This window comes from Nelusetta ayraudi, unplaced genomic scaffold (assembly GCF_046127955.1).
Source record: "Nelusetta ayraudi isolate G7.1 ecotype Tasmania unplaced genomic scaffold, CSIRO-AGI_Nayr_v1 ptg000008l, whole genome shotgun sequence".
Lineage (NCBI taxonomy): Eukaryota > Metazoa > Chordata > Actinopteri > Tetraodontiformes > Monacanthidae > Nelusetta > Nelusetta ayraudi.
The window spans coordinates 2,916,990-2,942,630 of record NW_027466058.1 but is presented as its reverse complement, the minus strand read 5'-3'; the positions used below and the strand labels follow the sequence as shown (position 1 = coordinate 2,942,630).

Below are 25,641 nucleotides of genomic sequence, written 5' to 3'. Positions count from 1 at the left end.
CATCTAATTATCAGCCCAAGCACTTGTGGCAGCTCATGCATGGCCAAGAGCTGCAGTAATGTGTATTTACTCTCTAGGTAATACATGAAATGGTCATCAATTCCTTGAGTGAATGGATTTAATAGCTTTATTTGTTTATTTATTTATTTTTTGGGGGGGATTTTGTCCTTATTAAATGTGTTCCCCAATCTGAATCTGCCATGGTTCAATTATATTTATGAGATAATCAGTTCTGCTCCTTTTTTATTTTATTTTTTTATTTATTATTTAACTTATTTTTTCCTCCCTCTTTTACTTCCCGCAGGTACCCGCACATAATCATTTCCAGCGGCCGGCAGAGCTCCGGTTGTTTACACAAGATAATAACTGGTAGGGGCTAATAAATATTTAGTCAGGGCTAATTGAATAATCAATCAGGCGGACTGTGTCCCCGCCCTGTTCTGCCCCGGAGGACCATCGCCGACGCCTTCATCCCTCGTCGGCCGCTCGCACTTCCTCCCCCTCCTCTTCCTCTTCCTCCTCCTCACCTGCCGGGGACAAACCTGGAGGAATCTTCATCAAACCTCTCAGCCAGCCACGTGGCGGACCGTCTCTGCGTAACGGTGAGCATGCAGCCGCCACGTTCTTGTCCACGCCGAGGTAGGAAGTTGTGACCAAGTCGCGCAGACGCGGCAGATGGCTCGCGTGCAGCAGATTAGCGCTTCCGCGCTAAATCCCGCGGCCTCGAGGACTGCGGGAGTATATGGGGCAGAGAGCAGAGGACGAGGCTGAGCCCTGGCGCCGCTAAGCCGCGTCTCCCTCGCGGCTGCTGCTGGTAGGGTAGGTGGTGGTGCTCCTGTGGGAGCTCCAAGCCTCTTGTCAACTCCGGCCAGAATCCCACCGGAGCTGCCCCCCACCCCCTTCCTGCGAAGTCTCCAGGACGCCGCAGCTAGCTTGGAGGTGTAGAAGAGGCACGCGCGCACACGCAGGATGAGAGCACCTGTGTGAATGAGGCTGACCCCCGCCCCATTCTAGTTCGTGTCCGTGCGCACTGCCACGCGCCATCCCAATCACATCACTGTATATTCATGTGACACAATCTGTGATGCTAATGTGGCTCAGCAGTGGGACCTGACCCCATTGTCTCCTTCGTTCAGATATACAGCGAGTCACTTCATTAGAGGTGCACCAATTCAATTCATACTTCCCACACTGATATGGCTTTTTGTTATTGTAACAGTACCACCCTGTTGTCAGGGCCAGCTAGGCCATCAAAGTAGCTATGTTTGCCGTAAATATGATAAGAAAGTTATTCTCCATAGTCTTTTCACATCATATAATATCCACTTGGTCGAGTTGCTTCCATTGTCGTATATTACTGTAGAGTTTTTATCCAATCATTTTTCAGCTAGCTTTTATTGTCAGGTTCCATGAAATGTCTTAGGCCAGCGGAACCAACATAGCAGGCTCCTGTCCACTGCAAGTGAACGGGCCACGGTTAGTTGTGATAGCCAATCAGATCTCAAATATGCGATACCAAGACCAGCTTGCGTAATGCCAACGCTGAACTTCACATCGATGCGTCCTGTGATTAGATTACACACTTTCTCAACCTGGAGATCCAGTTGCAACCACTGCAACTCTCTGGTGGTGGTAATATGAGGTGTATTAATTTAGGATGGACCAACTATGACGCCACTGATGGCCTAGGCGTGAAATGCGCGGCCTGCCACTGTATTATAATAATGGCATCTTTCTATTGTTGTTTAGGTTGTTGGAGCATTTCCTGTAAGGTTGCCCATAGCAGTCTACAACCCAACACTGCACCTTTCCCCCACTGTTTATCAAATAAGATATTTTATATTGATGTGCAAGAACTGACATAAATCCCTGTTTAAAGCAACATATTCTGTGTTTCCATAAAGCCTTCATGTACATTAAGAGGAACATCTCATTGGAACATGGGTTGAAAGGCATCACTAACGTTGTTATGCCCTGGCTGAAGAGCTCCTCAGGACCAACGGCAGCAGACTAGCAAAAATAATTACAATCTGCTGCTGGATTTGTTTAACTCTGCTTCCTCCTGCAGATGACTTAAATACATAACCCCATTATTAGGCAACTATTCTGTGTTGAATTGGATCTGCCTCAACTCTACTGTTTGGAGTGTTGTTCAGAGCATCTTTAAAAATAATTTGTACTCCTGAACACGCACTGCAAATATCTAAGTGGGAGCAGAATTTTCTCGGCAACCCTGATGGTGATTGCATGTGCTCAGTCGTACATCCTCTTGGCAGTGTGGTTGCGCAATGATGTAGGTGCTAAATCGTAGAGGCACACTGTACATCCGCAGCTTCCTTTCTTCTGAAAATGGATTACGGCTTTCAAAAATGTGCAGTGCTGTGATGTGTAATATAGTTTGATTTGGTGAAATGGAAGCAAAATGTGAGACGCGCAGGGCACCGGTATTCCGATCGCCTGAGGACTGTCTCCGTGGGACCCAAATGGTGCCACTTTGAGCACTATAATCAGCTTTAAATGACGTGTAAAACGCGAGAGGCTGCGACGGTAGCGGGTGTAAGCCCTGTGTGGGTTTCCTGCTTTTGTGTCGCTCAGTTTCTGTGCGAGTCCCTGTTTGCGCTGCTCTGAAAAAAATTAGACAAGCACAATAAATGAGTAAAGAGAGGCTGATTATTTGTTGAATAAGTGCACTTGGGGCCTTGTGGACGTGTTGGGGTGGGAGGTATGATAAGACCGTGCTTGCCTGATTACAATGACGCACGAAAGAAGAAGAAGAAGAAGGGGACAATTTTAGCTCAAGCAACTACACCTGCCCGAAACCAATTTCCTGGTCTCCAGATGCACCACATGCTAACTCGCCTCCGGGTTGATGGCCGGGGCGACCGCAGTGTGTCATGGGCTCTCGAGGCTCGGCGCGGCTGAAGAAGTGCGCGTGCTGCAATTCCCCCCCGAGCGCCGCCGCACAAGTGGCACAAACAAACAAAGACGCACACACACACACACACACACACGCACACAGCCTCACCTTATTGAGCCTCTCCTCGCGCAGCTCCAAGTAAACAGGAAGCCCCGGTCTGTACTTCAGGGCAGGTGGTGGTGGTGACTGATGAAGGTGTTGCCCTGCAACAAAAATTAGAAATTCATAGAAGTGAAGTCACGCTGGTGAAGTTGGCGCCGCTGCTCCCGTCCTCCGGTCTTATTCAACCTGTGCTTCACCCTCGTGTAAAGTGTGACAGTTTGAGAACATATTGCTCTCCTGCGAGTGTTTACCGGGCCTTTTTTTTTTTTTTTTTTTTTTTTCTTTACAGAGAGCAAGCAGGAAAAATGAAAATGTGTTCTCGGGTAGGGGAATGTTTACTGTAATTCTCCACTCTAGGATAAATTCACTTGCCACGTCAAATGGAATGTTTGCCCACATCTTGTACATTCGTTGCGATTGTCCGGAAAAAAGGCCCTTCGGAGAGGGAATAACGGCAAAAGGCCCCATTAATCTTTACAATATCAGTTTATTTATTATTTATAGATTTATTGTAGTTCTCCCACAACATTGGTGTAGTTACAAAAATACAATTATGTTTTTTTTTTTCTAAATTGATGTGCTCTGTGGCATGCTGTTGTTTGGTTTTTTTTGTGTGATCTGTGCACTTTAAGGCTGAGCCTGTGATTCGGTTGCGCTTATTCATTGAGCAGCACATCCTGTTCGCATGACTGAGTGAAAGTACCCTCTATTAAAGGTTGGCAAGACGTACGAGTGAGATCCCTTAGCGCTTAAGCTGCTTAACGTTAAGAAGTTTTGATATAAGTATCTGTATTCTGAATAATGGAATGGGCGGAGCCGGTTGATATGTATGACACCTCCGTAGCAGAAAGAGCACTGGAGAGCTGCTGCAGGCGGTCGACAACAGCAGTCGCTTGTTGCTCTAATCACCTGCTAACCTGCCTCGTACCTCCTGCCTCTCCACTCGTTAAAGGGGAGATGACCACTTAGGCGACCCATTGAGAATTAAGAGCGCATGAAAACATGTCTGCCAGACGTGCAAGTTGGCTTTTTGAGTCACAGACTCGTTTGGAAACGATGCAGTTCTTTCTCGCTTCTTTCCTCGCGATTGCTGATGAAACACTCGCAGGTAAACGATAAGAGCGTTGAAAAGTCCCCCCCGCCCCCTGCTGCCCACTGCACTCTGCCCCAGAGGAATGGAATTGATGGGTTGGTTTCAGGGCCCGGATGCTCATCAGTGTTATGGCTGATTAGTGGTGATCCAGATCGCTACCCAGGGAGCGCAAGCGATCAGTCCAGTAGCATCTGTGGCCAGCTGCCTGCCGAGGTTCTGGCTAATCAGTCCTCCAGTGGCTCCGCCGTGACATCATGGGTTCTGTTCCTCCGCAGTGTTTTCACTGGTAACCAAGCACTGGCAAAATAAAGTGAAGGGGAAAAAACGTTTTTACCGTTTTCTTTTTTTCTAGCTTTGAATTTCGGGATATCAGAATTCGGAGGTTTTATTGGATGAACGGGAGTGGATGTTGGGTGAAGAGAGGTGGAAAAGTATGACCGAAAAAACATCCAGAACCACTTCATGATGGTGGCAGCTGGTCCTTTTTTCTCCTCTGACCCACTCTGAATCAGGGCTCCGAGTATCCAATCCCACACAACAGCTTTGTGGGAAAAGTGAACCGACAGAGAAATGAGGTTTTGTCCCAGCTGATTGAAAACCTGTGTGTTCACTTTGCTGTGAGATTATTTTTCTGGTGTGAAGACTTATTCCACCTAAGTTTTGTTTACTTGCTTCGCTTCCCCACTATTTCTCCGATAGAAAAAAGAAGCGGCTTACTGCTAACTAATGGTGCTTCTGGTTATTGGTAATTTAAAAACCTTGAAAAGGATCGTGAAGGGAGGAATTTTTTTCTCTCTCTTTGCTCTTGCACTTTCAGCAAATAAATAAAACAAAATACAAAGTATAATTTTGGCAGTTCCGCTGAGGAGAAGTGATTGTAAATGGATGTGAACGCTCCCCTGCAGATTTCACGCTGGAGGCTTATAACCTGAGCTAATGGCTTTATGCTGCTTTTAGGCCACAGGACAAATTACATCTAAGCAGTCATCCTCAGTCCCGGGGCTGGCAAACATTAGTTTGCTGGCACTGTCTCACGAGCTGTCTCGCAGCATTCAGCCACGGCCGCTGTCAAACTCTGTGGACTCTGAAATCATGGAAATCATCTCCACCTGTGCATCCTTGTCTCCTGCAGATCCATTGAACCATAACGAGCAACAGCTACCGTCATTGTTGTCTACTCTCTTTGATGACATCTTACGCAGAAAAAAAATGCACTACACACACACACGTGTGTGTGTGTGTGTGTGTGTGTGTGCGTGTGTGTGTGTGTGCGTGCACATATGTATATATACTGTGTATATATATATATATATATATATGTATGTGTATATGTATGTGTGTGTATGTGAATATATATATGTATATGTTGATCATTGTAAGCATGTGGCAATTTGTTGTTTTGATATCATCATAATTATTATATGATCCTCTAAGCTATCAGTTAGATATGACAAGTTAAGTCAATGGCCTTCATGGCATAGATGGCTTGTTTGAAAAATTATAAGTGAAATATGCATTTCCTTGTTTAAAAAAACCCAAAACATTATTATATTGTCGTCGATGTTGTTGTTTAAAGTTAATATTCTGGGAACTTGACAGCTGGGATCGGCTCCAGCAGACTCCTGCGACCCTGAATGCAGGAGGAAGTGCATATAGAAGATGAATGAATGAAGGACCGAATGAGTGAAAATGAATGTCAAAGTTATCATTTTAAAGCTTTGTGGAATTAGTTTTTCCCGCTCTTTTGTGCTCATGCATTGGAATTGTTTCAGCGCATTTTGTTTTTTCTTTGCCAGTGTTGCCGGCACTTGCGGCGAGCATTTCCAGATGCTTGCAATGTTTGACAGGAGTGCTATAAGGTGATCCCAAGCCAGACTAGGCATGTTCTTCTCCAGCTAAATGTTCTTCTTTCAGCCAAATGATGGTCTCTTCCTTTAGATCCCTCGTTTCCAGGCTCTAGATTATGCTCTTGTTGTCCCGGCCTCCGGTCGTGAGCGAAGAAATCAAAGGGCTTTAGATCTCTTGTGATGACAGACATTTGTTGGCCTGCCAGTATGTGATCATTTATTGTGCCCCTCTCCCAGTCATCAGTCAAGTGAGGACACACAAAGCCGCCTTGATCCGTTGCTCTCTGCTCACCTGCGTGTGCGGCATCCCAAAATGTGCGTCGCGCTGAGCCATGGTGGAAGCAGGAGGCAATTAGTTGACCATCACATCCGTGACATTGCCTCTGACCCCCCCACCCTCCCTTTTTTTTTTTTTTTCTTCAACCAACACCTCCTCAGTGTGTGGCCATCAATTTAATCCTGACTGATCAATACCTCCAAAGCGTCTTAATATCACCAAAGACCTTCTGCGGCGGGGGGGGTTTCAGAAGAGGTGCTACAGTATGAATGAAATGAAAATTATTAATTAACAGAGCATATAATTCATGTTGAGGTGCAGAATCAAGAAAGGAGAATGTGTTTCCAGGCTTGAATGATGATTCACTGGGCTTTGCTTGAACACAAAAGGAATCATTGTGTACGTCATGTATCAGATTGTGAATTGCATTGGCTTTGCTGCTGTTCCAATACTGCTGCTCTACTACAAAGGCAGATGGAGTGCAACGGTTTTAAGTCTACGTTCTCGGGAGATCCGTCTGGGAAAGCTTCAGCCTGAATTGTTATTGGCCAAACAGGACCAGGCGGAGGAGGGAGATGGGACATTTCCTAGGATGAGTCCTCATTTGTCTGATGTATAGGGAGGTTTTAACTGTGGACTGTGAGCAGAAGCAGTCAGGTCACTGTGTGAGTGGGTTTTGTTGTCGGGTGTTGCTGATCCGCCAACGTCTTGTCTAAAATAGATTTTTTTTTTTTTTTTTAATGAAGACATTATGCCTTGAAGTTAATTTGTGAAAATTTTCTCCAGATGCCATGAGGCAGAACTGTCTTGAAAGGGAGTCTTGCAAAAAATGTAACATTTTTCCCATTTTTCTTGCATGTTTTTTGCATAAGCGATAGTGCAAGTTTCAGTTTTGGCAGAAGCATAACAAACGTGTTTGCGTTGCATTTCAAAACAGCATTTTCCAGAAATGCAAAAATCCGCTCAACCTTCATCCTCCTTGAAAACCTGTTTTGAACTTTTGTATTTTTCCCCCTCTCAAACCAGATGGCAGACATGTTAATCAAGACTTCACCTCATCTCATGTAAATGAGGCCTTTTGAGTCTGATGTGCAGCACAATAGTTGCAATCACTCCATCACTCCCACCCTCCATCGTACCCGGCCTTTATTCCACCTATCGCCCTGCAGTTGTTCCTATCAGCGCTGTGTAAACTGATCAAGAAGCGACTACTCTTCTGAGGAGGCGCCGTTTCTCCTCTCTGTTGTTGTGTGTTTTTTTTTTTATTATCTGGTGCTCGTGTATGAAAAAGGCCTGAGGGAAAAGGACAATGCTGCCTGCTTCAACTCATCTCGCAGCCAGACACTGAGTCGCTGGCAGGGCAGAGGGAATATTTTATGCGACAGTGTCACTCTGTGTAAAAACCTCGGGGAGGCTGCGGCTGCTGTGACACACTCGGTGGTCAGCAGCACCGCATATGATTATGACAGCGCTAGACCTTCAGTGAGACACAGCTCTGAAGATGGCTGTGTCTAGGGTTTTTTTTTTTCCCCCCATCAAGATTTAAGGCCTTTATGAACTGGGAATGTGACACGAACATTTCAAAACCATTCGCACTGTGCAGATATGATGATGAATGATGGATTCCGTGAACATTTAAATTCCAATTTGCTTCAGTGAGGCATCCCAGTCAGATTGAAACAAACAGCAGTTTGCAATGTTAAGGAATACAAAGGTCAACCACAACAACAAAAAAATTCTGTTCATTTCATGAATCAATATTGATTTTTTTTATGTCAGTAAAAGGATTTTGACTATTAATTCTATTGATATACTGAGTCAGCCAAAATAATATATACACACATCAGGAAAAGCTTTCATAAATATTTCAATACTAAATTTACTCAGAGATTGCAAAATTGATACAGGTGGCCTCTACAATTACGAGAGGTGCTCACAGTGGTTTATTTTGCGAAAAAACTGTTTTCGAAACGCAGCTACTGACACGTGTTCCTGTCTTTCAGGTTCTCGCTGCTCATCTGGAGCCTCCGGGCCGCATGTTGCATCACCTCCACGAGCCTTTGTACGACAATTGACTTGGTTCCTCCTGGAGATGACACGCTGTCAGGACTCCTGATCCGCCGCGACTAATTCTGAAGGGGGAGCGCAAACATGGCGCCGCCCTGGCTTCACCTGATTGTCGCCTGCGCTGTCGTCGGCGCCGTCCGCTGCCGGTCGGTTTGCCCGCGGCAGCCTTCGCTCGAGTGGCGCCCCAAACCAAACGCCACCCCGGTGAGCTGGACGCTCGTGGGGAACATCTGCAGCGGCGAGTCCGAGTGTCGGGGCCTCCGGCCGGCGGCGGCGGCGGAGGAGCCGATGACGTCGGAGCTTTCCGACTTTCCGCAGATGTGCCCGCTTCAGCTGCAGCACGGCGACTCGCTGCTGATGTCGGCCGACGACACTCTGAGGTCGTACGGCGTCCGGCTGCTCAACGTGTCGAGGCAGGAATTCCAGAGCTGCTCCGCCGCCGGCGCCGCCGCCGATCGGCTCCTTTTCCCGCACCACGTGAACGACGGCGAGCCGGTGGGCGAGAAGTGGCTCGCCCCGGGTCAGCACCACTTTGTCGCCGTGCACGGCGACGACGCGGCGCAGCTTTGCAAGCTGGGCCTGCGACTCAACGTGACGGTCAAAGCGCAGCTGTGCCGGGCCTCGCCGCTGCTCCGCCTCTGCTCGGGCAACGGCGCGTGCCGGAGCGGCCCCGGCGACGCCGCGTACCACTGCCACTGCCGCCACCAGCACTCGGGGACCTTCTGCGAGAAGTCGGACCCCTGTCTGGACGACCCCTGTGAAAATAAAGGAGTGTGTTTGAGCAACGGAACAGCAGGCCCGGACCGGGCAACCTACAAATGCCTGTGTCCTCCACATTTCACAGGTATGGATGAAAATGTTGTTGCCACTGCTGTCCTGCTCTTTGCCCTGAAGATGTTTGCGTGTTGTTGTTGTTGCTGTTGTCGCTGCCCTGCTTGTTGTTCTATGAGACCAAACACAAATTTCCACATTGTGGACAATTAATGAACTAAGTAACTAAACCGTGAGAAAGGTTTAAGAAAAATATAGTGATGATTCTTCATTTTTTTCACTGCGATTAAACACTGAATTTCCGTAGTTAACCGCAATTAATCACATTGTTTTGTACGTTTTAAAATTATGACATTTTTCTTTCTGTGTCTATGTTTATGTAAACATACAAAACATATCCACGACATGCATGTCAAAATATTGCGCGGCAGCTTGAAGACCTGACTGTGGGTGAGTGGAAGGGATGATTAAAAGAATAAAGGCATTGTGCCTTGTATTTAATCTCATCTCCATTAATGCGTTGATGTTGACAGCCATTATTTCTACCTCTGACATTCCTTGAGGTTTGTCCAGTTGACGCAGTGGGCAGAGCTGCCGTAAACTTCTCGACGGTGTTTGTACATCTGTCGACGCGTCCAATAGAATTTTGTACGGCCGTCATCATTTCGAGTTGCGCAAAAGGAGAATTTTAATGCACTCCAGTGCTTCTGTCTCAGTCATACATTTATTCCACACTTGAAGTTAATGTGACTCGGGACTCATCACTCACATGTGATCCAAACTGAATTTCAAAGAAAGCCGCAATTCTTTTTAAATGTTTCGAGTCACTCAGTTTGTGCTGCCACATTCATGTCTCTTTCTTTCATCTCTCAGCGTGTTATCTGAATTCAGATGCCATAATTCAGCAGTTTCCATTCCTTGTCAACTGTACTGATCTTTATTTCAGGGGTTAACTGCTCTGAAGTCGTCGGCAGACAAAACTGCGGCAGGATTTGCGAATATGGGACGTGCGTTCAGTCGTCGCCGGCCTCCTTCAGATGTGTCTGCGACTCAGGATCCTCCGGTAAGGAGCGCTCGCACCGCCGCGTGTTGCCCTAGAACAGACACACCGACTCAATGTGATACGACCACGACGGCGTCGGGGTTGAAAATGTCACTCTGCAGTTTTGATTCCTGACGGGTGAATCACAGTCAACCCGGCAGTATCTCAAGCAAGCTAGGAGGCTTTTTATTCCCCCCCCCCCCCCCCCCGCGCCCCTCCCTTCGCTTTCCTGCGTTCCTTTTGCACAACTGCCACTCTGCCTGAAAGGGGCAGCCGTCTTTGGAAAAGGTCAAAGCTGAAAACCACAAAAGCCGTATATCTTTAAAGATCGGCATTTCCTCGTGGGTTTTTAAAAGGCCCCGGTTTCCACTTGTTGTTCTGTTTGTGACCATGATATACCAAGCGGCCACTTGGAATCGAATTCTTCATGTTACAAGCAGCAGCGTCGCTTTGGTGTGAAATAAATAGATAGATAGATAGATAAATGAATAAATAAATGGAAGTGCCGGTTAACCAGGCATGTCATTGTTGATGAAACAAAGGCTTACAGCGATCAGTTAAAGCGGGATTTATTGTGTGTTGTCTTTGCTCAGCATGTTAAATCAGATCTCTGATACAGGCCATCGGCTTGGGACCCCTTTAGCAGTTGGTAAAAAAAGTGGTAAAAAAAAAACCCAAAAAAACAAGCCCAGTTTGGAGCACTTACTGGGATCCATTGGCATAAAATGAGATGGATGACACAAATGTTCGTTCCCAGTAATGTGAAGTCAGTGAAAATGAATGAATGCTGGTTTTTATTGAGTCGAAACAAGCATTTGTGTTTAGAGCGAGTCCGCTTGTAAACATGTTTCTGCACTAGCGAACAATGCGGCTCTGCTCAGGCGTTGCATCGTTTTATTATGGCACAGCTTGGAAGAGGTGGCAACTGAACATACAATGCAATATGCAATATAAGTAAGTATTTACTTATTTGCATGTGTTTGTTATGCGTATAACAAACACATTGTTGTTGTTTGCCTGCAATTTCTCCTCCCTCCCCTGGGTGCCGCTATATCTTCCACACTGGGCCTTTAACCAGCCATCAGCCACTTTGTTAGGTAAAATGTACAACTGCTGTGAATGAGAATAGCTAATGAGCCAATTGCGTGGCAGAAACTCAGTTTATTTAAGCAAGTGGATGTGGTGAAGACGACTTCTGTTAGTTCAAAATGAGCATCAGAACGAGGAAGAAAGGACATTGACATGGTGAACATGGTGGTTGGTGCCAGACGGGCTGCAGATCTGAATACTTGACACACCGCTGATCTGCTGGGATTTTCACACCAGCTCACCCATCTGGAGGGTTTACAGAGAATATCCCCCAGAAGAGGAAAATATTCCGTGAGTGAGCGGCAGCTCGGTGAAGGGAAATGCCTGGTTGAGATCAGGGGTCAGAGTTGTGCGGAATATGTTGTTTTTGGAACATTTATCATCAGACCCAGCTGAGACACCTTTTTATTGCTGCTTAAGATATAATTGAGGAAAATTACTTGAGACTCTTGAGTGTTGAGTAGACATTTTTCCTATCCTCATTTTCACAGTAAGGATCCCTCTAATAACTTGGAGTGATGTTGGGTAGCATACGAGAAATGTTTCAAGACCTCAGTGTTTCCTCTGCTGTTTCGACTTTCCCAGTTTGGCAGAGACACAAGTCACCTGCATTAAAAAAAAAAAAGAAAAGTTTGGAAAAAAAACAGGACCAGGTGGTTTTCCTTCGTTGATTCATGGTTTTCTTTGGGGTACAGTTTGTCCCTTTCACATTGTGGACGTGTCCCCGCCCTGCCCTTTTTCTCCTTTTCCCCCCCTCCTTTTTTTTAAGCTTTCAGCTTCTTTTTTTTTTGGAGAGGTGGTTTCAAGGTTATACCTCCACCACTTTTTGGCACCTGGCTCAGCGAGGACAGATTACATCTGTACATAAAGAAGAAATAAAGCAGGGCGCAGGACGCACACGGTGGCCTGAGGTCCAAAACTGTGAACCTTTCAAACATCTGAAAGAGAAGGACACAAGCTGCACATCACACCTTGTACTTTGCAGGCGCTTCGCGAATGCTAAATTGAGTGGTTGCTATTTGTAGTCCCGGATAAAGGGGCGGGAATGAAAGGGATCGTGTTTTTTGCAGTAAGCACTCGCAGCGTGGCAGCTTTTTTTCTTTTTTTTTTGTCCCATCTTTGCTGGGAGATCACAGCCACCTTTTGGTTTTCGCTCTTCCACGTCTGACAACACACGGCGTTCGCCCCCAAGACAGCTGGGATAGAACCCAGACAACAGGAAATGCAGGAACGTTGGCAGTAAGGAAGAACGGATGGTTACAGAACGTTTCCGTTGTGCCTCCTCCATTGGAAGTTTTATGGAACAGCGAAATCTCAAACAAGTTTCTTAGCCCGTTTTTTTTTTTTCCCCCAATCAAAGCTCCACTTATGGAAACACCTATGACCTATGACATGTTCCCGTCCTTTTTGGCAGTACTGGTTGACAAGCAAAAAAAAGTCATCATTTCTTCTGCAGTCTTTCTTCTACAACGCAGTCACGTTAATTATTTACCTTCACCTCTGCTTTACCTTCCTGCCTTTTTTGGAAACGCACCAAGTGTTGTCTTTTTTTTCTTTTCTGAGTAAAACGCAAAGATATTTCAGCTGATTGTCCGCCCCGTTAACAACTGATCCGCTCAACGGTCCCCTACCTGAACAGGTCTGGCAAACGCGGGCCCTCTGATTCGCAGCTTCGCACCTCTTTGAAGAAAAATAAATAAATAATGATCCACAACAAACTGGCAGACGCCCTGCAGCGTTCATTTAATTTGCTTTAATTTCCGCCGCTCTCTCAGGCGAGCAAAGCAGGCAGGCAGGCGCGCACCGCCGGGCCACCTTCGCACAGTCACTGCTGTCGCATCAGCTTCTTGGGAGTTCTGCCGGGGCCTCGCCGCCTCCCTATACCTTCCCCGGCTGCAGTCGCCTCATTAATCAAGTGGAAGTTAGCGGCTGCTCCGGCACCGGCTGCCCTCACAGGCCAAAGCCTATGCGCGCAGAATAATGAGCCAAACTCGTGGGACATTTGAAATGAGATTTTCTTTTGATTTGACTCTCCTCGGCGCCACCTCCGGGGTATTTGTTGCGAGCCGTCTTTCTGAAGTCATTTTCATTTAGTGGGGCGTTAATTGTTTTTTTTTTTAACGTTTTAACGTAACCTCCTCCTCCAAGCGTGTTCCTGCTGATGTTTTAAAGTTCCAATATGAGTCCGTGCAGTCACGGCACTCGTTAAACGCTCTGCCCGGATACCGCCGGTGGATATTAGATGGCCTGAGGTCAGAGCAGATCGAAGAGATCTGCGGGAGACTAACTACCGACGCCGACGCCAGTGACAATGAAAATCATTCCCGGCCATGTGCCGCCAGTGATAAGATGACCACATACCCGGCGCAGCAGTGCGGCGGACGCTCTGTTATTAATAAATGTAATAGATGGAAAACAAAGACCCAAGTTCTTTCCTTTCTTACGGGTCTTGCTTTGAAAACTCAATTTCTGAGGGAAAATGAGTTGAGGGCGGAGAGGAGAAAAAGAAAAAGAAGAAGTGAAGAAGAAGAAGAAGCAGCAGCAGCAGAAGGCGAGCCCTGAAGTTGTGCTCGGCAAGATTGATGCCCACAGTGGAGGCTGCGGAGAGCCTCTGGGAGATGAGCGCCTGTATCAGCAGGGGGATTAAAGAAAATATGCAAAGAAAGAGTCGGTGGAAAGATAAATGTGTGGGCACCTTGCGAGGAGCACAAAAAGGAAAACTCTCTCTGGGGAATAACATCAAATATATTTTCACCTTGAACCCCCGGTGAATACTGTCTAATTTTATCCCTTGCTTACAATGTCACCGCGGCATCACTCTGTCTTTGGCAAAGTTGTCGGCGGCGGGAGATGTTGTGTCGCCGCAGTGGGAAGGAAACCGCTGTATAAATCTCATTTCAGACTCTCTTTATCTCGCCGTGAGCGCGCGAACCGGGGCGCAGCATTGAATGCAGAGATTACAGTTCAATGAAAATCCTCCATGGAAATTAACTTTATATCTTTTTGACCCCTTTTCTGTTATTTTTGTATTAAGTCCGGAGGTATCGACTGCGTTCCCCCCCCCCCAATCTTAAGGGGCGCGCACAGAATTGAAATATTATACTTTCTAAGGAATGGAGATATAGGGCTTTATAGTTTTATGAGCTGATGCAGTTATCAAATCCATATTTGAACTGATCAATGCACTAAACCTTCTTCATGTACTGTATATAAAACTGTACAGTAATTCCCCAAAAAGTGAAGAGAAGACAATTTTGACAAAGTTATGTTGTGGGTGACTGCTTACCTTTGTATAAGGTTTATAATTGTTTTTACTTGTTTGCTGTATAAAGTACCTCAGTACAATTTTTTGTGTGTGTATGTATATATATATATGTATATATATATGTATATATATATATATATATATATATATATATATATATATATATATATACATACATACATACATACATACATACATACATACAGATAGATGAATGAAGACATCAAATATATGAGCAAGATGTATGTCACTATACAGCAAAGAAAAACGCATCAAATAACTCTAAATATGATTTTTATGTAAGGTGGCTATTTGGACGACTTTAAATATAAAATGTGTTTGAGTTATTTTGCACTTTGGTTGTTTCTGACATAATTCCATGTGTGTTCATATGTAGTTTTGACTACCGTGACCTCGCCCTGACCCGTCATAATCGCCGTGCACTCTGCTTGTGATTGTGTGTCTATTTTGCAGGCCCCCCTTGCGAGCGGAGGCGGGCTCCCTGCACTCCGAACCCCTGCAGAAACGGGGGCGCGTGCGAGGAGGGCGCCGCCGGCGCCGTCTGCCGCTGCCCGGAAAGATTCGCGGGCCGCTTCTGCGACACCAGCGTGGATTTGGATTGCGGCGCTCGGGCTTGTCGAGAGGACCAAATGTGCGCCGGCGGGGAGCGTGTAAGGGCTTCATCCACTTCCGCACGATGCAATGCGATTGATGACATCCCGGAGATGCACGAGAGAGAGAAGAGTGCTTATCTTCCCCTACCGTTTAGATTGAATGACGCACCCGCGAACGCTGTGTGGAAATTGCTCTCGACGAGAGATTTTTCTAATTGCTCGTTTGCCGCAATCTTCGCGTTGGCGTCCCGCGTCATAAAGGAAAAAAGCACTTGAGCTCAAGGGAAAAAAAAAAACGCAGTCGCGGTGTAATTGTCTTCCTTCGACCTTTGCTTTGTTGAATGCACTCTGCCGAGCAGGCTGCATGTTTTCCACACCCCACTAATAACACGGCAGACTGAAAGGGGACTTTAAGGGAAATGATAATAATGAGCGGTGCTGCTGCAATTTATTTGCACCCCCCCCCCGCCCCCCCCACCAAGAAGAATAATAATGTGGGATTTGACTCTGTTTAACTCAGCATTATTCCCTTCTCATAATTTATTTAACCCACACTTTACGCTTTTCCTGCATTTTCTTCCCTTCCTCCCTTTGTCCTTATTGCACAGGCACATACTGTATGTGCGGTGTGTATACATGAATTTGTTGTTTTCCCACTGCAAGCAGGTCTGTCGGCTCGTACAGGTAGTGATGTCACAGCCTGGTGTGCTCGCACCACGTTCTCCTGAGCTGACAGGTGACCTGGATTGCTCTGTTGCCGTTTGCAGCCCACCGAATGTGTCTGCGCAGATGGTAATGTGCTCCCAGCGTGCAGCGGGCAGCAGCAGAGCGCGTGCAGCTCATCGCCGTGTCTCAACAACGCCACCTGTGTGTCCAGGGGAAACGGCTACTTGTGCAGGTGAGGCGAAGGCCGCCCTCACCTTTTTCCCACCCACTTTCATCACCGTGATCGGGGTTGTGGAGTTGCAAATTAGTTTCGACGCCTCACGGCTTGCGGGACAGATGATCGTAAACGCAGGCAAAGGGGCTTAAACCGAATATAATTGTACTTTCACAGCACTTGGAATTAAAATAACCGCTAATTCTTTTACCCTCACGTCAAACTTTCATTTTGATATTTGAGACAAAAGGAAAACTCTATTAAATAGAGTATTATTGAGTCTTGAAATGTTGTTTTTTTCATAATTGTATTTTTATTCATTATCGGACACACTATCCTGGCTGCATTTGCCAAGCTGCACACCAAGGCTGCATCGATCCGAGCTAGTCAAAACGCACCACTTATCTCTGTGGTTTTTAGATTACCTATAACAGCAGCACCCATCAGTTCACAAAGAAAACACGACTCTATAATGTATATCAAAGCCCATTTATGATTAATTCAAAACTATTGGTCAACACAGTTTATCCCCTTTAAATGGAAATAATAGTTTTTTGAAAAAAATGGTTCTTGTATAACATTTCACCCTACATTTCAGAGTAAATTCTACACCAATGGCTCCTTAAATAATGTAGGAACCAACGTTCAAGAAAACCTGAATACTGTGGCTTTGGATTAGAAGTTCTAGAAGTACTAGATCTATCTGTACTCTCATGCTTTAAATGTGAGTTTGTTGCTATTAAGGGCTTGTATCCCAACTTCTAGCTTTGTTAAAGTTTATGAAAAAAAAAAAATCTGAGACAGCAAGTTTGTTTTCATTCGAATTTGCTGCAAATTCTCCATAGTTTCCACTTTTCCAACCCTTTTACAGTTTGATCGATTTTACTCATAGCAACCGAGAACATGTTTTAAACACAGACATGCACAGACACACACACACAGACAACTTCGCCTGTGACGCAAAAAAAAAAAAGGCCCTTAAAGAAAATAAAATTAGGAGCCCATGTTTCCGGTAGTGGAGAAATACATAGGGCTTGTTAGCGCTGCAGGCTCGGGGTGAATTGATTTTGATGACACTGACCTCTTCTTAACAGATGTCTGAGAGGCTTTTCCGGGAAGAATTGTGAAGAAATAATTGACTACTGCTTGCTGCTCAATATCACCTGCCTAAATGAGGGATTGTGCTTGAGTGTAATTGGCGGGTATCAGGTGAGTAATTCGATGCATCAGCCGTATTGAAATACTCCTAAGACCAGTGAAAATTTGACTCATGTCTTCACCTCAATTACCCCCCCCCCCCCTTTTCTTCAAATCTGTTGTATTTCTAAGAAAAAGCCTCTGCGTGTCCTGTCCGTAGAAACAACTGTCACTAACGGAAGCAAAAGCATGAAAAGTAACAGGAACGCGGCTGCTGGTGGATGCCCACAGACGGCTGTAATCCAATTCCAAGCCATTAATCATTGGGAGTTTGTGAACGCGCTGCTCAGACAGCCAGGTTCTGGTCTAATTTGCCTCTCTATTGCTCAGTCTCCTCAGACGTCTGTATTTTTAACACCTGAGTGTGCTCCGTAATGGCCCATAGCTCCTAATTATTCTCCATCGGTCTTCTTTCAGCGGACCACTGAGAGTGTTCTTAATTTGAAATCAACCTTTGGGTGCTTCATGTTGCGGAGGGTCAGACTTAATCAAAGCCTTTTTTCCAAGTGTGAAGGGAGCAGCCCCCTTTCTAATGCTGTTATTTATCAGACATAGGTTTTCTTTTTTAAAGGGGTGATTGCAGGCGCTTATCCCCATTGCTCAGTATCACCTTTGACATGAGGATGCTTTTCCATTGACCTGACGCGCCAGTGCAATGTTACTTAAGCCTTTGGGGATTTATTTCACATATCTGTTTGATAATGAGCCCATAGCTCTTGGGAAAGTATGGGCAAAACTTGGAAGACAAAGTTTAAGTCGGCAAGATGTTAACTTGAGCATCACTGCGCGGGTGCTCGCCGCCAAGTGCTGCATTGTTTCTAGACAACAACAGATTTGTTGCCAGAACTAGCGGAGAGTAAAGTGAAAGTGCTGTTCACAAAGGGAAGTCTTCGGCGCTGTTTTCATGTTGTTCTTTTGATGCAAAAATGCCAATCAGGTCCAATTCTAAAAAGACAGCTGCAGTAGCTTCAGTGCTAATCTGTTTAGCGGCAGCTTGTAGCTTCCTCAACCTTGTTTCCTTCCGCGGTTTTTCAGAGCTGCTTGTAGCCGTGAATTCTCACCCCAATATTTCCAACCTCTTTATCCAAATTTAAAGCTGAGTGCACTGAAAATTTAAAAGGGGGATTTCAGAGTTTATATCTGAGCGATGCAGCTGTCACACTTGGTTGCCTTTGCACAAGTTTGCACCTTATGCCATAAGTATCTGTAAATGTGCAGGGGAAATATCATGTTTGTAGCCAACCCCTTTTTTTGGCCTTTACCACAAATACTTATTTTACCACAATGTCAAAACTTGAGGTGGTAAAAATTATATGTGACTGACTAATATCTGCTTTGACTGGAAAACTATTTATTTTATTTCTCATGATAATCCTTCTCATCCTCAACCAAAATGTTAAACAAAAAGATGTTTTTTGTGTTTTGGGTAAAGTCGTGCTTTTATTTAGCGCAATTGCGACCACGTAGTATCAATGGAAAGAATACATTGTCATTATTACTAATTCTTGGTTACAACTTAACCTATATGGACAAGAACACTGCCAAAAGAACAATAAATCTGGAAGTTAATAAGATCTCTTTTTTTTTTATTTTAGTTAACCATACATATTGTCATGTTGAGGGAATGACTCTTCCATCTTTCCCTGCGAGCTGTATTTATTTTACATTGTCTAGATCCTCCCTAATATCCTGTCACACTGCGCCTGCATATCTTGAATATCGTGCCTCTTTCCTGCAGTGCACTTGTTCCCCTGGATGGATCGGGGAGTTTTGCCAATATGTCGGGGACGCCTGCCTGATAAAGCCAAACAGCTGTTTGAACGGCGCCACTTGCATTACAATGAGTCAACCCTCGTCCCCCCCGCAATATACCTGCAGGTGCCCTCTCGGCTTCACAGGTAAAGTGTGCGTGCTTTGTTTTCTGTTTAGCTGTTTTTGTGCCGCTGTCTGTTTGGCAGTCCATTGAAAGAAAAATATGGATCGGTTTGCTGCTGCAAAGCCTCGTGGTGAGGTAGTTTATGGGGCGTGAAGTGGCGGATGTTTGGTGAGGAGCCAGTTTAGCGCGGGACTGGAGCAGCGTGATATTATGAAGGCAGGTTTTCGGTTCTCGCTGCCACACTATAAAAATGTCGTCGACGGTGGAAATGCAATTTTTTTTACAATTTTTACATTTTTACAAGTCACGACAGCGTACGAGGTGGAGACAGACATTAATTTCCTGAACAGATCTGGCAGCGCAGATGGAAAAATGACATTTAGACATGCGTTATCGAAAAAACAGGTGTAGTTTATTTACATGGAACAGCTGTAAAACACAAGTTTAAACTTAAAACTAACTAACGAGCATCTTCACACTGCATCAAATTGTGAGGGATTATTTTATGTCACTACAGATGACATGGTTGTTTCATCTATAAGATAAAATAAGGTAAAATAAAAGATATATGTGTGTGTGTGTGTGTATATACATTTAAAAATTGTATTGTGGCTGCTTTTGTTCTATTAAAAAAGATTTACTGCTCTTAGCTCATAAATGCTTTACCTATTTCTCTCTGAATATTATATATGGATAGATAGATAGATAAGTACTTTATTCATCACCTTCTGGGGAAATTCAGGTGTCCAGCAGCATACAGTGTGCACCATACACAACCAAGCAGTTTTTGTCACACTACATAATAAAGACTACCATAAAGTAGTCACAAAAGTAGAGAAATAGTAAGTGATTAAATAAATAAATTATAAATAAATGATTATTATCTCTGTGCCTTCATGGCTTTGCATTTTTTAGCTGTGTTGCTGTGAACACATGAATGATGAATGAACCCCAGCTCATCCTTTCTCATGGTAAACTTTCATTTTGCGGTGGCAACTGCCTGAACAATGGAAAAGTGGTGAAGTACAGGCTTGTTTTTCTTGACGCAGGCCCATTTAGTCAAAATGTTTCTTCAGAGATGATCTGTAAATGTACCGGTACTCATACTAACCCTCAAAGCAGATTGAAATCACAATGCATGTATTCTCCTATTGTTAGCACCATAGACTTTTATCAGCACTTGGTGTGAGAGTGTGTGCGGGGTCATGTTTAGGTTCATTCTCAGACCTCCCAGGGTGTTCATTGATTGCACAGGGGTCAGCTGGTCACCATAATGAGAGGAGGGCAGTTAAAAAGTTTGAGGTCTTACAGATGCATCTTGTCTGCTTTGATTAATGCATCGCCACGGCGAATCGCAGCCAGCGACGTTCCGTGGACGACCTCCGACCTCCGCAGAGGTGCAATCCTCGGCATTGATGGCTACATTTGTCGCGGTGCAGGCAGGCTGCTCCAGCTCTGCCGCATGGCGCCGCACGATTCCGTCAGATTTCGCAAGTGATTTATGCAGCCAGCAAACGTTGGATTGTGTTTCTTTTTCTTTTTCTTTTTTTTTTTTTTTACTTCCGAGGCCACTCGTTGTGATGAAGTGATTTTTCTTGTTTCTCCCCCCCCCCCCCCCCCCCCCCCGTTTCCAACCTTGAAGCTCGTTTTCAAGTAGCCTCCCCCAATTTGCTTGAACATGTCTAAGGTTGGCTGCTGAATTTAACCTCCTAATTAGGTGCCGGCAAGGCTAAAACTTGTTAGGCTATCAACACGAGACACTGACACAAGGGCGCGCGTCTTGCGTGTGTGACCCGTTTGACTCGACACGCTTACGATCCACAGAATGCAGACAAGCGACCTTGTTTGAAGTAAGAAGCTTCTTACATCAACAATTATTCAACGTATATTTGCAGAGTTTCGTCATTTTACTCCTGCCATAAACAAATCCTGCTTTTCCCATCTCTGCAGGGTCAAGCTAAGCTTCTTTCTTTTCTTTCTTATCTAGCCGTTTGCACCACTGTTGACAGTGTGCTGTAACAGGCCGTGGTCCATGTTGAACTCGGTATACATTCCCTACATGGGTTTATTATTATGGCACTGCTCAGTATTGTTGCCCCCTCTTGATTTAATGGCGGAAAAAAAAATCAGTCATGTGTTTTTCTTTCTTTTCTGTTCTTCTTTTTCTGCCCCCGCCGCGCTCTGGATTTGGCCCACAGCGTCCCAATCTCGCTTTAAGTCCTGACACACTCACCTGTCAGTCAGATAAGCCCTTACATTGCACTACACGGGCAAGGTTTTTCTTCTCTCTCTCTCTCTCTCTCTCTCTCTCTCTCTCTCTCTCTCTCTCGCTCTCTCTCTCCCCCTCCACCGCTTTCTGCCCGACGCTGAAATCTGTCGCCACTCCAGTAATGGAAAATTGTCTCTTACGCCACGGTAGGTCTTAGTGACTGATAGAATTCATCATTCTCGGGCATCTTGGGATTTCTGCTTTGGATTTTTTTTTTTTTTTTTTCTTGAGCCATGCGGCGCAGAAAGAGCAATTTGATTTCAAGCTTTTGCCCCGATACCACGGTGTACTGTGATAAAATATAACTATAGATCCACTGCTCCACCTCTTGAGTTTTTATTTTCCCCATGGGTGGGTGGAAGGAGTTATATTTTGCCGATTAGGATTTCCATAAAAACACACATAATATCGCAAAAAACGATTTTGTTTTTTTCCCTGGCGCCTTTTCTAATATTCTGGCGGGACGATTTTCAGCGGCACCGCTTTTCAGGGCTGTTTTGTATACGTATAATGACCTGCAGCAACTCGGCACTGATGATATCAATCACGGTGTTTGTGCCGCGGCGCGAGGGCGCCACCGTCTAGGAGGGACTTTCACCGCGTGTCACTGCGGCCTGGTTATTGATGATAGGACATTTTAAATTAATAACCTGCGCTGGAAGACACCGGCAGCACCGCGCGGTTGCGGCTATAAAACCAGCAGCTGCTGAGGCAGCTGAGCGCCGAGCTAGCGGTCCATCAGGTAGGCCGCATCCCTCGCCTCATCAGCCTTCCACCGCCGGGACACGGCTCCTTATTAAGTGTCCGTTTTCTTAACAAGAAAGAGTCCGGCCCGAGGTTGTTTTTTTTTTTCTTTTCTTCCTCCGATGTCCATCTTCCCTCCACCGGAATTCTACCGCATGTCATTAAATGAATGTTCGAGGCTAGTCTTAGTGAATATAGTTCTCTAGTGAACACGTTGGGAGAAAATATGCTAGTCCACGTTTGCCGTTAAAGCGTGCTACTGTGATGTATTAATTTATTATTTGTGAAGTGTGAAGCCGTGGCCAGCAGCCAGGAGGGGAGATGGAGGGAGGAAAGAGGCGGGACATAAATAATGCTTGAAGATGTTTGAGCTCATCTGCCACGAGGCCGTGCGAGATTCTGACGGCTTGATTAAACATATCAAGGTTTCACGGTATTTTGATCAAAGTTGTAAAATGTGCTTTATTGCAGTGTAAAAAAAGAAAAAGCACATTTTTTCCCCCAGTTGAACACCAACTATTTTATTTTTTTCGCGGCACATACTGTAGATTTGTCAGAACTTCAGGCGACCCGTATTGCTAAGCTAAAAATAATGGAATGAATAAAATAATTTTGCAAGTAATGCCATAGCTCTTGCAATAAAATGAGCCTGCAGCTGCAGTTAAAGAAACTCAGAGAATAAAATAAAGGCAGACATATATAGAATATTCAACAATATGTGTGGTTTCTCTCTGTATTAAGCACTCAGGCACCCCCTAAGAGTTGACTGACACGTAAAAGTTCCAGGTGTCTCTTTGAAATAATTCACTTTCAACCTTTTTAAAAGAAGTTGTGGGATTAAATGGAAATGTTCCACGCAGCTTTCTCCAAACTCTGTTCCCAGGTGAGCGCTGTGAAACCGAGATCGACGAGTGCGAATCCAGCCCCTGTCAGCACAATGGCTCGTGCAGCGACTCGCTCGGCCGCTACCGCTGCCAGTGTCCTACAGGTACGTTGGGCTCCGGCCAGCTGCAGTCTGCAGCATTGTTCGAGCATTGCTCTGGTTAGCAGGCAAAAAAAAACGCTGCAAACCTTTTTTCCAACTGGTGCGATGTGAATGTTGCCAAGAGCCCTCGCCGAGGCCCCTGCGGCCCTCTCGGTGTCCCCTGGGGAACAAGCAGAGGTGATTAGAGTTTGCCGGTGGGGTCCCTGGACCAGGGACACATCCCGCCCGAGGATGCTTTGGAAGTCGACCTGATTAGATTCATCCTGTGAATCATATCCTGGGCGTTTCAGCCGGTTTGTTAACGCATCGACCGCTTTCCCGACAATTCCTGGGCCTTTGATCGCGTTTTATGATGACACAAATATTAGAACAAAGCCGGTGAAAAAGGTGTGTTTTTCACTTCTGATCTACCGCTTCTAACGCTACTGATGAAAAAAAGCTGTTTCCTTGCACTGAGGCAACAAAGCACAGGGAGAGTTTTTTTCTGTCATCTTTTTAATATGGTTCAAAGCAACAGTTCATCTGGCTGGTGATTGACAGCTGAACATTTTTTTTGCCAAAACCTCAATGGTAGAGCTCACTAATGCAGCCAAATTGTCTCAATGCATTAATGACAGCTCCCTAATATTTTACTATGAAGCTGCCGTTTTTCTAATTTACCTGTAATCAGTTATTGCGCCTGACAGGCTGAGCCTAAATTTACATTCGCCGGACAAACTGATGGTCCCATTACTGGAGCCTCATCATGTTGGCACGATTAGCGCATCTGGCAACTGCTGCTCGCCGTCGATTTCTCATCGCGTCTCAACAGGCCAAAGACGTGCGTGCGAGCAGAGCGTCTTTGTTGTCCGGGTTGTGGCTTCTCTCGCCAGTTGTTGTTTTCCATTGTCGTTGCCAGAAAATGTTTTGGGCTCATTAGTTTTGGAAAAAAAAAAAGAAGAAAGAATCAGCAGCGGTAATGAAACGTTGTGTTTGTGCGGCGTCTTTGCTCAGTTAAACATTAAAGAACGGCAGCAGCGTTGAGGGGTCACTGAGTCCGTCCGCCTCGTCGAGCAGATCAAAGTCAATTTTCAAGGTGACATTTGTTTGGAGGGTCGTCTTCTCGCCAGCTCATCAACAGGGACTGATTGTCTGAGATGCTTCTGACCCAGGAGTTTACAGACGGTAAATGATGTTTCCTGTCTAATTTATTGTGTAAATGCTGCTCTGTTAAGGCTCTGGTTTCCTGTTGTAAACTAAAATAAATAAATAAATAAATAAATAAAAGACCCAAGAAATTAGACAGGCATTATGAAAGGTTGCTCAGTCCATATCTAGTGTACGACCCAATCCTACACAGTGGACAATAGAGCATCAGCCTTGCCTCTGCCATTTTAATTGCAGCTTAGTTTTATTGGCCGACAACAATGAAAACATGCAAAACAACTTAAATATATCATTTATTTTATAGTAGGTGACACATCAAGGTAAATATATATGTAAATATACATATAAATATATAATTTTATATGAAGAAAAAAATGATTTATAAAATTATAAAATGATAATTGTTTAGGATAAAAGTGTAGTCATACAAAAGAAAGTTTAGTAAACTTCCTGACTGAAGCTGTTGTAAATCATGCATGAGGGAGTTGAAATTTTGTGTTTCAACTTCTGATGGATCTTGACACTTTTGCAGCCTGCATTGTTATTGTGGAGGGGGGGGGGGGCTTGCTTTCCTAAATAAATAAATAAATAAATAGATAAATCTGGACAAGGTCCCAGTTCATTGCAGCTTGTCCACAGGCTGAAAAATAAAAGTCACACCGTCAGGGGATTTTCTGTCTCCAGCTCACTTAAGCTGCTGCGTCTTCAGAGTCGGGCTGGAAACTTTGCTGGAACGAGGGGCAAAACTTCATTCGAGGAGGTCTGAATGTAGATTGTGCTCACATAGCCTTGTGCCTTTAAAAGGAGACGCACCCCTTTCTTGAAAAGATAAATAAATAAATCCCATTTGGTTTTTTTTTTTATGTATTTACTCCCTTACTTACCTGAAGCGAGTGTTTTCTTGGGATGATTTTGTTTCCTCCAAAATCTGCTGCAATTTCCTTTTTCACGCTGTTTCCCCAGCGAGGAGTCTGCGTGGACGGCCTTATGCTGACATCAAGGAAAAAGAACGCCTTGAAACTATGCCAGCGAGCTTACTGAGCAGGAGCTGGAGACCTCACTGACTTTCCACGAAACCTCAGCAGCCCCTGACACACAGCAAACACTCCCACAATCCACCAGCCCCCATCGCCCGAGCAGCACCGCCGCCGCTGTAATCACCCCCTCTGTATGGAGCAGCATGCACAAAGGCGGCGCTGATGGTCTCATTTCAGCCCACCGCTATTACTACCAGCATTAATCTCCGAGGAAGTGGACGTCGTGGACCAAACGGCTGTGGGATGCGTCGGGAGATCAGAGGATGGGTTACCAAGTGTGCTGTGATCAGTCAGCCATCCTAAACAGGAGATAGGCCTCTATTATTAGCACACAATCCAGTTTGCTTTTCTCTCACTTGCTCCTATTTTATTTATTTTTTTGGGAGCCCGTCTCGCACACTTCCTCCGCGGTCTGCCGTAATC

General features: G+C 45.2%; 1 protein-coding gene across 2 annotated transcripts in view; it reads left to right on the top strand.

Annotated features, from left to right (window-relative positions):
• Nucleotides 1-260: 260 nt before the first annotated feature.
• Nucleotides 261-25,641, top strand: part of eys (eyes shut homolog) — a 161,776-nt gene continuing 136,395 nt past the window's right edge. Inside the window, exons 1-8 of one of the 2 annotated variants that reach the window (XM_076018755.1) lie at nucleotides 261-602; nucleotides 8,240-9,147; nucleotides 10,021-10,137; nucleotides 14,945-15,141; nucleotides 15,852-15,982; nucleotides 17,059-17,173; nucleotides 18,900-19,059; nucleotides 22,934-23,038. In XM_076018755.1, coding sequence (XP_075874870.1) covers nucleotides 8,388-9,147; nucleotides 10,021-10,137; nucleotides 14,945-15,141; nucleotides 15,852-15,982; nucleotides 17,059-17,173; nucleotides 18,900-19,059; nucleotides 22,934-23,038 — 1,585 coding nt within the window. In that variant the 5' untranslated portion in view covers nucleotides 261-602; nucleotides 8,240-8,387. The remainder of the gene's footprint in view (nucleotides 603-8,239; nucleotides 9,148-10,020; nucleotides 10,138-14,944; nucleotides 15,142-15,851; nucleotides 15,983-17,058; nucleotides 17,174-18,899; nucleotides 19,060-22,933; nucleotides 23,039-25,641) is intronic. The other variant, XM_076018754.1, reaches the window with a different exon arrangement.